This window comes from Balaenoptera acutorostrata, chromosome 7 (assembly GCF_949987535.1).
Source record: "Balaenoptera acutorostrata chromosome 7, mBalAcu1.1, whole genome shotgun sequence".
Taxonomy (NCBI): domain Eukaryota; kingdom Metazoa; phylum Chordata; class Mammalia; order Artiodactyla; family Balaenopteridae; genus Balaenoptera; species Balaenoptera acutorostrata.
This window is the reverse complement of record NC_080070.1, coordinates 66,086,345-66,101,104: the sequence shown is the minus strand read 5'-3', so window position 1 is coordinate 66,101,104 and position 14,760 is coordinate 66,086,345. Positions and strand designations below refer to the sequence as shown.

The 14,760-nt window shown below is 34.2% G+C and overlaps 1 protein-coding gene across 6 annotated transcripts in view; it reads right to left on the bottom strand.

The window, feature by feature from the left end:
- Positions 1–14,760, bottom strand: part of PHF14 (PHD finger protein 14) — a 207,456-nt gene that overhangs the window by 165,955 nt on the left and 26,741 nt on the right. For all 6 annotated transcript variants that reach the window (XR_009008864.1, XM_057550202.1, XM_057550199.1 and 3 more), the window contains exons 5-6: positions 9,615–9,774; positions 4,722–4,833 (exon numbers count right to left, since the gene is read on the bottom strand). Coding sequence is in view for 5 of the 6 variants with exons in the window: in XM_057550202.1 (XP_057406185.1) it covers positions 4,722–4,833; positions 9,615–9,774 (272 nt within the window). In the remaining variant the exon portion in view is untranslated. The remainder of the gene's footprint in view (positions 1–4,721; positions 4,834–9,614; positions 9,775–14,760) is intronic.

The window sequence follows — 14,760 nt, the reverse complement described above, 5'->3', positions numbered from 1 at the left end:
CTTACTGTGTGCTAGGCACTATTCTAAGCACTTTATAAATATTAATATATATAATCATTTGACACTCTATTCCACAATAATATGTGGAAGAGGTACTATATTTCCATTTTACATATGAGAAAATTTTACACATGAGAAAACTGAGGTAAAGACAGTTTTCAAACCAGGATAATCTTACTTTAAGTCCATGCTCTTAACCATTAAGCTACACTGATTTGAACAATACTACTCAGAAAAATTAAGAAAAATAAATAAGAAGCCATAGAAAATTCGCTGAAAGATCTAGGCATTGCAACCAAAGATATAATGCATTTTAAAAATATATTTAAGAGAATTAAAAGTAATCTTAAGTAAACAATTTTGTGAAATTGGTAGTAATACACAATATAGCCAATTATTTACATTCTTTCTGCATACAAAGGGAAAACCTGCAAAACTAAAGGCATAAACTGTCGAAATTACCCCAAATGCCACTGCCCCGATTTATTTTTTTATACTTTTAACTAAGCCACAGAGAGAGAAAAAGAAAAACCTAGTCTCAAAATATATACTACTCTGGTAATAGGAACCTTCACATAAAACCTGCTAAATTGTGAAAGATTGCCAGTAAACAATTAAGGAAGAACTGCTTAATAATTGTATTCTATGTAAATTAAATATGAGAGAAACATTTAAAAAAATAAAATTAAAAAGTTTCAATAGACACTAAAAACATCATAATACTATAACAGTTAGTGAGTACCTACTTGGTATACAGCACCAAACTGACATATCAGTGATGAATAAAAATAGCAGGAAAAGGACTCTGGGTACAGATGTGAAAACATTCCCAACACCTGACACTCTACTGCCTAATTATGGGTCTTTTTCCACCAACAGCAGTATATGTATGGTAAAAATTCCAGCAAATAGTAATCTAAACATGAAACCAAAAAATTGAGATGAGAGAGAAAGAAAAGAGATAGAGAGAAGGAGAGGGGGTCAGAGAGGGAGAAATGGAGAAATTAAAACTATTTAAAGGATGTCAATACTATGAACAGAATCAAATTGTTTAGAACAGTCCCCTGAGTGAGTGACTTAATGTAGTATGATGAAATTGGGCAAGGGATTTCAGAGTGAACACAAAGAAAAAATTTCCAACAATGAAGTCTCATAAGACAATACAACAATCTAATGAAGAAAACAGAATCTTCCTCAATTGCTTGAATCATTTAAAATGCTAGGGAACGGGCTTCCCTGGTGGCACAGTGGTTGAGAATCGGCCTGCCAATGCAGGGGACACACGTTCAAGCCCTGGTCTGGGAAGATCCCACATGCCACGGATCAACTAAGCCCGTGTGCCACAACTACTGAGCCTGCGCTCTAGAGCTCGGGAGCCACAACTACTGAAGCCCGCGTGCCTAGAGCTTGTGCTCCACAACAAAGAGAAGCCACCGCAATGAGAAGCCTGTGCACCGCAACGAAGAGTAGTCCACGCACAGCAACGAAGACCCAACGCAGCCAAAAATAAATAAATAAATAAATAAATTTAAAAATAAGTAAATAAATAAAATGCTAGGGAACTGAGCAACTGAGAACACAGGGGAGAAAGTAATCAGGAGGAGGAAATGGATAGACAATGTGACCTAGAGAGCTATCCCAGATATAATTCACAGCACTGGGTTTGATTTTGCAGATGACCTAGAGAGTACATAATTTTTTGACTCCATGTCCCAGTAATACTTCAAAACAAAAGCAGGTGATAATGAAAATAATCAGCTGATAATTATACATTTAATGACTCTCCTTTTCAGTCCAGAGGTCACTGCTGGTCTCAGTTATATGAAGTAATATCTGGTTACTGTTTTTTAATTGCTTCTAGATTTATATTTATGGTAAAAACATGTGCTTATTGAAAAAGATGGAAGCTACTCCCTTCTAGGCGCTGTGCTTATGAATTATGAAACTGCCCTCAAAAGGCAGTAACTTCCATTTCCAACACTGGTGGACCAGGTAATTTGTATTACTCCTACTCAACTAGATAATGTGGACAAATTATTTTGTTATAGTTTAAAGGCATTTAAGAGAGGTAACAAGATAGTGTACAATTACTTGAGCACCAGGAAAGTAAGTTCAATACTAGGGCCTGATTTTTCACAGAACTAGAACAAAAAATTTCACAATTTGTATGGAAACACAAAAGACCCCGAATAGCCAAAGCCATCTTGAGAACGAAAAATGGAGCTGGGGGAATCAGGCTCCCTGACTTCAGACTATATTACAAAGCTTCAGTAATCAAGACAGTTTGGTACTGGCACAAAAACAGAAATATAGATCAATGGAACAGGATAGAAAGCCCAGAGATAAACCCACACACATATGGTCAACTTATCTTTGATAAAGGAGGCAAGCATATACAGTGGAGAAAAGACAGCCTCTTCAATAAGTGGTGCTGGGAAAATTGGACAGGAACATGTAAAAGTATGAAATTAGAACACTCCCTGACACCATGCTCAAAAATAAACTCAAAATGGATTAAAGACCTAAGTGTAAGGGCAGACACTATCAAACTCTTAGAGGAAAACATAGGCAGAACACTCTATGACATACATCACAGCAAGATTCTTTGTGACCCAGCTCCCAGAGAAATGGAAATAAGAACACAAATAAACAAATGGGACCTAATGAAACTTCAAAGCTTTTGCACAGCAAAGGAAACCATAAACAAGACCAAAAGACAACCCTCAGAATGGGAGAAAATATTTGCAAATGAAGCAACTGACAAAGGATTAATCTCCAAGATTTACAAGCAGCTCATGCAGCTCAATAACAAAAAAACAAACAACCCAATCCAAAAATGGGCAGAAGATCTAAATAGACATTTCTCCAAAGAAGATATACAGATGGCCTACAGACACATGAAAGAATGCTCAACATCATTAATCATTAGAGAAATGCAAATCAAAACTACAATGAGATATCATCTCACACCGGTCAGAATGGCCATCATCAAAAAATCTAGAAACAATAAATGCTGGAGAGGGTGTGGAGGAAAGGGAACACTCTTGCACTGTTGGTGGGAATGTAAATTGATACAGCCACTATGGAGAACAGTATGGAGGTTCCTTAAAAAACTACAAATAGAACTACCATACGACCCAGCAATCCCACTACTGGGCATATACCCTGAGAAAACCATAGGTCTAAAAGAGTCATGTACCAAAATGTTCATTGCAGCTCTATTTACAATAGCCAGGACATGGAAGCAACCTAAATGTCCATCGACAGATGAATGGATGAAGAAGATGTGGCACATATATACAATGGAATATTACTCAGCCATAAAAAGAAATGAAATGGAGGTATTTGTAATGAGGTGGATGGAGTTAAGAGTCTGTCATACAGAGTGAAGTAAGTCAGAAAGAGAAAAACAAATACAGTATGCTAACACATATATATGGAATCTAAGGGGAAAAAAAAAAAAAAAAAGGCCATGAAAAACCTAGTGGCAAGACGGGAATAAAGACACAGACCTACTAGAGAATGGACTTGAGGATATGGGGAGGGGGTGGGGTGAGATGTGACAGGGTAAGAGAGTGTCATGGACACATATACACTACCAAATGTAAAATAGATAACTAGTGGGAAGCAGCCACACAGCACAGGGAGATCAGCTCGGTGCTTTGTGACCACCTAGAGGGGTGGGATGGGGAGGGTGGGAGGGAGGGGGATGCAAGAGGGAAGAGAAATGGGAACATATTGTATATGTATAACTGATTCACTTTGTTATAAAGCAGAAGCTAACACACTATTGTAAGGCAATTATACTTCAATAAAGATGTTAAAAAAAAAAAAAAATACTAGGGCCTGGAAGCTTTATCTAATTCTGGAGAGGGAAGCTACAACCTCCCAAACTAAAGCACAAGATTATTCGAGGGTAGAAGGTGACGGATGGGGATGGTGTTAAAAGCCCAAAGAGGATATTCTGGATATAACAGCAGAAATTGTGAAATTTTAAAAATTTCAAATCAGAATTTTCCAACAATCTGTAAGTTTCCCACCCCACCTTTAATATGTTACTAATGCTCTTCAAGAGTCTTCCTTCCCAACTGCCCAATACGTAGTAATGGAAAGAGAATATATCATTGCCTAATTATTTGTAGTATTCTGAAGATGTTTGCAATAATTACATACTTAAGTTTAAATTCATAAGTGGGTAATCTTATCACTTATAATCCTAAAACTCAGTCATAGTTAAAAACCTATTTATAAACTATGGAGGCTGAGAATCATTTGCTAGTAAAAAAAAAAAAAAAAAGTTATGTTGGCCTTCTGCAGTGGAAGTAAAATAATGGGTGCTTCTTGTACTCTTTTGATAATTTTAATAAATTCCACTTCAAAAGTAAAGTCAGAAATTAAGCTTGTATTTGATCCAACTGATTAAAAATAAGGACGTAGTCTGAGAATTCATTATGCACTAAGCAGTGTGCTAAATACGAGGAAAACAGCAGTGGCATCAACTACCATTTTACCCCACAAGTTATACAAATATACAGAAGAATTTATACATTATTGGCTCTCTGGGAAAATTACTATCAATACTAAATGATTTAGTGCTAACTGCTCTCCAATAGCACAATTAGTAATAAGCATTTCTGTAGTCAACAATGATATTAGTAAAAAGTCATGTAAACTAACAAGTAAAAACTTTCTCTTAGACAATCAAAAACACTTTGTCTTACCTTGGCACCATATTTGGAATAGTTCATTTCTGTGAGTGTTACTGGTCGCAATTTGTCAATATCTCCAAAGGCTACACCAGGAACATACAGGGCACAAACAATGTGAACCCATCTATACAGAGAAAAGATATGATTTTGCTATCAGACCTTCGGATAAAATGCCCACAGGAAAATAAATGTAAAATATGTGTCATCTCAAATAACTACTCCAAGAATTTTATGATCAGATTTCACAATCTCAGACACACAACTAAAGAATATGGAACACCTATACAATGATATCATTTATAGAAAAAGGAACTGCAATAAGCGCTACTTTTCCAGCAGCTTAGCCAAAGGTGAGAGTTAACATCTATAATTGCCTTTCACTTAAAATTCACCGCACTTTGCACTTATCTGTTATTCTTAAATATTTGCACAAAACCACTATTCAAATGAAACATCATTTTCACATGCACGGAAAGGTATTCACATTCATTATTTTAAGTACTCTGAGAATTAAAGATCCTAATTTAAGACTTGGGAAGTTACTCTGCATAAATCACATAAAATTGCTCTTTCCTGTTACTTTTTTCTAAAAGCTACTAGATAATCCTTAAGGACATATTTTAAAACAATTTTTGGTGTGCATCTTAACTTTCTTTCTTCCCAGGTTGAAACTGATTGCTAGAAGACTGTACAGAACAGTTGTAATAATATAAGAAAGTCATATTTCATTCAACTCATCTGTTCACCATACAAACCTATGTACTAAAACGTAGGTGCCCCACATATATTTTTTGAAGTCTGAATGATGCTACAACACTAAACAAAGAATGTTCAGTTTAAGTATACTAAACAGAAAAAATAAATAGGAGTTGATTCTAATTCCATTTTTTAAAAACTGCTCTGAACATTTTTAAAATATATTAGGCACCCTGTTTGCTTACAATCAAACAAAACACAGGATCACTAGATTTTGAAATGTAAACAGATCTATATCACTTCTGCAAGACAGAGGGTAAAAATGAGATGGCAAATATCTCTTAACCTTGTGAAAATATTAACAACAAATTTTGCTTTATCACAGCTTGAGAGGCTATCATTGCTACATGGTTCTGTTTTGTGATGCATTATGTGTTTTAAAGAAATAAGACTAAGAATCACTTTATAGATGTACTGGGGAAAAGAGTTACAAATCTTTAAAAATTATCTTCTTTTATTGGGAAGAAACTCCAAGGTTTTGAGATTTTCTAGATAAAATGTTTTAATCCAACCTCCCAAATGCATCCTGTGGAGTTCAATATAAAGATACACATCTTCAACAAGCAGCTGCTTTCTCAATTTAATTTGCGCAGTTTTCTCATGCTCCACTGGTGTGTTAAATGCTGTTGTACTCTGTACAAGTTTATCTTTGATAAACCCAACAGCTGGCTGCTTGCTTCCTACTGACCTTCTTAAAATGTTTTAGTACAAGTCACACAAGTACTACAGATTTAAACTGACATTTCAGTGTGATTGGCACACAAGTGTGTCATTTCCCCCAACCACTCATGTGAGGATGCCAACTTGACTCTTTATTAAAATACATATCAAACAGCTGAGACAATTTTGGTCCCTTTTAATATATGTTGTATATAGTTTTTTTGTTCATTTGTTTAGCTGCACATACTTTAGAACCTTGTAACTAAGACAAACTGAGAAATCAAAAAGGAATAATTTTCCTTGTTACTTTACCATCCATTCTGCTTGGAGCTATGAAGACAGATGTTGATTAGGGAAAGGAGCAGAAAACAAGCATCCCATAAAACCACCAAAAAACAAAGCGTCAGAATTTTCATTCTAGCATAGAAGCTATTAATAGATTCTTTTAAATTTACATATTTTAATAAAGCAAACTAAGTAGAAAGCTACTTCTCAAAAAACTCATTTCAGGATGGGAACTATATTCATCAATCAAATTTGATTTTGAAATGTCTTGTATTTGTAGTGCCTTTATAACATGTTAAAAAATTCACTTCCAGGATGTTATTTCCATTCCTTCATTTATTCATTCAGTAATTAATTACTAAGTGTTTACCAGGGACGGAGCACCATGTAGGCACCATGTAGTTTGGAAGTTACAATGATGCATGTGAAATGTTTGCAGCATAGGGCGTGGTACCCTATTATATTAAAGCATGTCTAATACTTCCTATAATCAGGTTTTTAATACCATTAACACAGGATAAAACACATTCCCTAAGGAAAAAAAATAAAAATTTAATGATAAGAATGCGCTGATGGTCTTCTCACATTAAATCACATCATCTTCTATTGTAGAATTTGTGGGTCCCATCAGAAACAGAGGGGGAAAAAGTCTAATTAGACTACGTAATAGAAGTTAATTTCAAAACCTTTTTCATTCTTTCCATGCATTGTTCTTTCCTTTCATCTGTTTTGCATTTTAGCTAGAATACTAAATAGCTTGTCAAATGTCTTGGCTTTTTTTGCCTTGATTCAAGCTAGTATTACATCCTTCAAACTATATCAAGACCTGTACTTTCCACACTAGCCTACAGGTGAGTGTGAACATCAACACAAATAAAATGTTCAAACAGTATAAAAAAAACTTGCCAGGCTGCACCATGAAGGGAGGTGCCTACATACACGTAAGATCCACAGAAGTCAATACAAATATCTCTCAGTAAAACTAAATGGTTAAAGAGGCCTCCCTTTCCTTCATTCAGAAAAACTTTCCAAGTTATTTTGTGGACTATGTATTAGTACACATTATATATTAGTGTGATAAGAGAGCTACTTTATAGTTGCTTTTCAATAGAGATTTCAAATTATTGACAAGAAAAAAGGTAAAATAAATGCTCTTCCCTAAAACGAAGCTCTGGGTTTTCCAAAGCTGCCATACTTACTTCACAACAATTTATCACCATAAATTTCAACTCTCAGGACTAAAGAGTTAATAAGAAAGAATTTATGCAGTTGGTATTCTAAGATTACCTTAAGTAAGTAGAATAATATTGGTAATAAAAATCACTAGTAGTAGCAGTAGCAGAACTAAGGAGATATTTATTAAACACTTACTACACTCCAGAAACTACACTGTTTATAGAAATCATCTCATTTAATTCTCTCAAAAGTGCTAGGAAACTGAGGCATAAAATGGTTAAATCTAAAATTACAGTTAGAAGGAAAAGACTAGAATTCAAATATAGGCGGTCCAACCTGAAAGTACATGCTTTTAATGTTGTATTAAATTCCCTAATTCTAGGCCAAAGTCACTCCAAACATAAAATAATGCTCTTGTCCATGATACAGACCACAGACTCAAGTCAATACATCAAATAATTTGTTATATATTTATTTTATTTTGGGGATGGGCAATGACGGACAAGAGGTAAGATTTTTAGTCATTTTTCCTAAACATCAACACAGGGTTCTCCAAGATTCCATGGTAGACCCTATGCAATCCCAATAATCTTGTATGGCAATACTTCTCAAGGGCCTATCCGCCAATTGAGGTAAAAATGAGAAAAATATTTTTTATTTTACTAAAAAAAATTTATTAAATTTAAAAGACTGTCCTTTATTTTGGGATAAAATGTATCCTATCCTTTTCAATATGTTAAAATATGAAAAATAATGGTGATAATTTGTACAAGTTATTTTGTTATTCTTGTTAAAATATTAAATGTTTAGTAAAAATACTGAAATATACGTATGTGGCAAAATAAAAAGTTGAGCACCCCCTCTGACATGGGGGAGGAGGGTAAGTAGTGATCCATGAAATATAAAAGGTTAGGAACTACTCTTATATATCAGTCACCCATCCCAGTTGGTAGTCTCCTTAGAAGAAAAACATGACAGATGCCAACACTATGATGATGACAACTGCTCAAATGTGGTAATAAAGATGAGTGTGAATATAGTGAAAAGAACACAGGTCTTTGTGCCAGTTATCAATTTATTGCCTCTCAGCTCAAATCCACCCTTCAATATCTGCTTTGCAACAATGGACAGAATCCCTTCAGCATTTCTCCTTTACAGTGAGCATCATACTAAGCTGTCTCAGTAGGGAGTGGAAGAAGGCATTGTAGGAGGAAGGGGCTTCTCTGCAGGATGGGAAGAGGACATCCGCCAGTGCTCTGCCCCACCACATGCATCGTCCCTCAGTGACCCTGCAGGCCCAGGCTGGAGATCACTTTTCTGTGGGCCTCTCAACACAGACACCATACACTCCAGGCTTTGAACCACTGCCCAGTCACCCACTTGCCAAGAACTGTAGACTAGGTAGTGACCCAGGCAAACCAGCCAACTTCTCTGCCATCCAGTAGGCTGGAACTACACTTTCTCTAACAAAGCCTGAACCCCAGCCTTGGGGAAGGTTTCTTCCTTCCAAGTTTGTCATTCCCTGGATACTCTCCCTCAGCCCTACAGTGTTATTCTTTAGAGTTCTTTTATATCTTATGGTTACTGTTTATCATAGCTTAGTAATTCTTTACATTAAACATCCCCTTTTAAAATCACTGTATGGGTTCTGTTTCCTGATATACTCTTGAAGTCAAACAGATCTGAGTTCAAATTTACTATGGACTTGTTCAAATTAAAACTATGTAATGATCTGAGCCTCAGCTACTACCTATAAAATAGGAAACTTTACCATCTCTCTTATCATATGGTCATTACTAAGATTAAATGGGATTATGGGTTATAAAGGCAAATGCAGATCCTCAATAAATGATCTTTTCTCCTCCCTGCCGTGATCTGTAGCCTCCTGTCCATTTACTCTATGCCAAAAAGACACAAAAAAGCAATCAAATGAAAGTGTGTAACTCAGAAAATCATAAATAGGAAAACAGTCAGAAGCATACGCATTATAAAGCAGGCATATTAACCCAACAGAATTATGACATCAACCTTCCAGCATCTGTCTCCTTGAAAATTCCATCCTGATTGGGACATAGTTCACAGCTAGGGGAAACACCACATTTACAGGCGTCACAAAACCAAGGTTCAGTGGAGTTTTCAGAAGCTGAACTCATAATAGAGTCACTCTCTCCATCAACTCCATAACAACCTAGAAGAAAAAAAGAGTATGATTAAATAGAGTTTATTTTTTAAACTCACATTTATAAAGTTACAAAAGAAAAACAGAAAGGAAGTAGTGAAAAATTAATGGTTTATAAGAATGATATTAAAGCCAAAACACAGAAGTGAAATCATTTTATAATAATAGTTTTTCACATACCACAGTACATGCAATGAAATAAATGACTCTTTAAGATAGTTTTAGACCTACTGGAAAGCATTACAGAAGGGGGAAATTTTATGGTTCTTTAAAAACTTTTTTAATTAAAAAAATACATAAAAATATGCATTTTCATTAAAAAGAAATCAGAACTATTGAGTCTAGGAACTATTAATTAGTAAATATTTTTGAGCTCCCTTTGTACTGAACACTTATATATAAAAGACCATGATCATGCAAAACATACAAACAAAAAGCCTCTGATCTAATTTTGGAGGTGGCAGATTAAAACACAAATTCATGCAACCACAAATGCAAAGTTAGTATTAGTAAAAGAAAAATAATACAGAAACACACACACATAAATTAAGGCTATAGAACAATTTGAATAGTTCAGACTAGAGTTAGACAAGTGAGTTCTATTCACAGCTGAGCCAATCTAGAGCTATACTAGGTATTTGATCTTTTTAAACATTTATAATTCTTCTGTCTTCCGTAAAAATGTATCCATAACTGAAATGAATGAAAAGAATACTCTTTTTCCTCTTTTCATTCACTGATAACTCGATATTCTGAGGGTTAAATTATTTAAGCAGCTAATGTGATTTTAAAAATTTTAAATATCCTCATGAACATACCAAACAGAGAAGATAATGTAGCATAGTTCTTTACATTTTAGAGTAGGACATCAACTATTATTGATGGCTTATAATAAAGAGTACCTCCCTGGTGACTACAATAGTCATGACTCCTAAATTGTTTTCTTTTACCTAAATAGTGCTGGATACACCACAAACTTCATATTATCTAACTCTCTTTTTCCAGAAAGGAAGATACTGCCCTAATGACAAAACATACTTAAGAAAAATAATTTAATGCATATGTAGTAATTAAATAGATTACAACCTTATTCTAGTTCCAATGTATGCTCATCATCTTTAGGGTTGGGCATTTCTCTGATATCCTAAGACATTTATTTCCCGTCAAGATAGGTCACTTCTACAGATAGCCTATTATCAACCTTCCCAGGATACTTCTGACCAGGTTTATTCTAGGAGGGTAGTCTTAGTGCCAAATTCGAAAGGGCACTAAGTACCCAAAGTACCCTTCAATAAACTGAAGCCATTAAAAAAAACCACTATGAGAAACATATATAAGTAACAAGCATCTCTCAAAAGGATTCACCATGTAGGTGAGTTTATATGCATCCAATGTAAGATCATGTGATTACTGAAACTGGTTATACACTACACAGACAACAGGAGCCTGTTGAAAAGCTTCTTCTCATAACCACCAAAGACATCCAAGTTAAAACAAATAAATAAGTATGTAAATAAATACTGAGTTGAACAAATCACCCAGAAAGAAAAAGAACCATACACATTAATAAATAATTTTAAACTACCAACATTAATTTACTAGATGTCGTTAATAGGTCAACAGTAATGCATAAGTATTTTATTCACACAGTAGTACCACTCCATATAGATTATAATTAAAATATCCTAGTAGGCAGAAAACTAAAAAGTTGTTTGCAACTGTGACTTACATAAGCTGCCTCACGCAAATCCCTTAATTATTGTCAAGCTTATGTTATTCAAAGGTTTTATAATGGTGAACCTTAACATAATCTGAAAAGTCATACGAAAGAATGCCAGAGAAAAGATTTTAAAGGAGCTAGACTATCATGCACAAGATAAGAAAAGGAATCAAAATATTAATTTCTTTAATATCATTAAATTGTGCTTGGTAATAATTATCAACTTCATCACTTCTGTTTAGATATACATTTTTAAAATGATAAATTATAAAATGAAAAAGAAATAAAATTTTCTTCTGGGAGTAGTTATTATTAACTATCACCAATAGAAGAATATTCTTCAGTAAAGGCAACAGTAAGCAAAATATTTTATTCAAAAAAATCATAAAACAATAAAAACAGTCAATTTGATTTTTCAAAAGGTTATGCAATACTACAAAGAGAAAAGTCTATTTTCTTTACGAAATAATATTCCTTTGAGGCAAATTCTTTCATTTGTATTCACACAAAGTCCCAAGATAATAAAACCCCCAAGTGACTATCCATTTTATTCACCTCATTCACCAATATCAAGGTAAATCACAGCAGTTCACTCTTTTAGAATAAAGCAGTTTCAATTCTAATTTTTAAAGAATATACCACACATCTGACAAACACCTGCATAATGATTAAACCACCTACAAACAACCTGAGAAGTGATTTCTGAGGGTCTCTCCTAGGAAATTCCTACTTTGTAACCTACAAGACTGGTATCAGATAAGCACAAAGAACAACCAGCAAGTGGATAAGTATTTCTTCTTCAGCTGCACTGCCCTTGAAAAATAATCCACACTGTGTTATTACCCTTACAGAGTTCTTTACTTGCCACTTTCCCCTGCCACTTTTCCCCTATTTCTCTGCCATACCTGTTGAGTTTACTGAGCTCTAGACCAAAGTTCTAGCATTTATATCCACTCTAATCCATTTTAATTAATGACTAAATACATTTTTAAATATTTTTCTTTCTTCCATAGATAAAAGAATTTAAACTACCATAAAACAAGGTTTATTCTCTCCTACCTATCTAATTTTGAGTAATAGATACAAAAGGTACACCTTCAATATGATTACAGAAAAAAAGTCTTTTTTTTATATGGGTAAACATATAAAATAAAAAATTTATAGATATATAAAACCTATTTCATATAGGTTTTTCATGTTTTTAAATGGGTAAACAGAGAAAACATGGTTCTATGTCTAACAATCAACCTCTGGGTAGCACATGCAACTTATACAAATCATATTTAATGCAAAATAATATAAAATGTGCTTACAACTGTTTTGAGTTATACAAGAATACGTATAATCCAAATCAGTGGAAATTTTCCCATTCAGCTTGGCACGGGAGACCAAAAGACCTACAGTCTTCTACTTTCTAGCTATGTAACTTTAGACAAACCACATCTCTGAGGCTGAGTTACCTCATCTGCAGTAAGTATTTAACATCTATTCTAACTATCTCTCAGTATAAAAAATAAAAAAACAGGAACACAAAATTTAAAACATTTTTCTGTACTTAACATTCTATCACTAGACCTCTGATTACAAAACCCACTAAAATAAAAGATTTTAAATTGAGTAATATTGTTGTTTATGAGAAAAGAACTTATAACATGCATGATACCTGTCACAAATATATCCTAAAGCATAAAAGAGAGAAAGTGCCTGCTCACATATAGAGTCCAAATGGTTATAACTTGAACATACTTTACTACTCAGTAAACACTCATAAGAATATATTTTTGCATATGCTAAGAAATAAAAATAGTCTAGGACTAGGCTAACGGACTGAAAAATAAACAAATGGGGGAAAACATCTTAGTAGACCTTATTTAATGCATTGCTGGCAAGTGTGCTACCTAATGCTCCGTCATGTACTATGACATGTAGGTGACATTCTTCTCCAGACACAGTGCAATCAATACATCATGATAACTGACATCACAGTCAGGGGTACCCTACTATTACAAGTCAGTTACAAGATCTTGTCACAAAGGTGCTTATACTAAGTGACAAGTTGCAACCCAAAAAGAAAAGAGATTCATCTACATTTAGATGAAATAAGTACTCTGAAAAATAGACAGTTATACATTTAATAAGCACATCTGGAAAACTATCTTTTAGCAAAATCTCAACTTAAAAACTTACCTAGGACTTCCCTGGTGGCGCAGTGGTTAAGAATCCGCCTGCCAATGCAGGGGACATGGGTTCGAACCCTGGTCCGGGAAGATCCCATATGATGCGGAGCAACTAAGCCCGGGAGCCACAACTACTGAGCCTGCGCTCTAGAGCCCATGAGCCACAACTACGGAGACTGCGTGCTGCAACTACTGAAGCCCGCGCGCCTAGAGCCCGTGCTCTGCAACAAGGGAAGCCACCGCAGTGAGAAGCCCGCGCACCGCAATGAAGAGTAGCTCCCGCTCGCCGCAACTAGAGAAAGCCTGCGCACAGCAACTAGGACACAACACAGCCAAAAATAAAATTAATTAATTAATTAATTTTTTAAAAAACTTACCTGAATTATAATTACTTAAGCATAAGTATATTTTTTTAAAAAAGGGAAAAAAGAAAAAGAAATGATAAAGGAAATACACAAAAGCACTAACTATGGTTGTCTGGATATTAGGACTGTTAGAAATGTTTTATCTTCTCTCTCTGTTCTATAATTCCCACATTTTATTTACTATTCATGCAATATATTATGAAGGACAGTTAGTTTTCTCTAAAATAAAACATTTAATAAGTTCATGTTTAACCATGAAATGTTTAAGGAAAAGTTGCATGGCCGACTTACAATATGGAAGTCTGTTACTTAGACACCTGATTAAAAACCAAAACCAAAAACATAAAACCTAGCAACACTAGTTTCCTATTATGCCTTAGAAAATTTCACATCTTCTAAATTCATTAATTTTAGATAAAAATTCATTTTGGAACTTTAAAAGTATCAGAGAAATATCTACATATGTGTATAAAAATGAACATTCTAAACAGTGAAAAATACTACAAAGTTAAAAGGTACAGGACAGGGTGGAAAAAGTATTCACAAGGATGAAAACTATTTGTAACACATATAGCTAACAAAGGATTAACATTAAAAAAAAAATTCCAAGAAGTCAATGAGAAAAAGACAAGAAATGACAAGAGAAATATAAAGAAAGTAACAGAAAAAAAAAAAGTAAAAGAAAATAGCCACAGATACGAAACTTCAATACAAATAAACTGAACATATATTT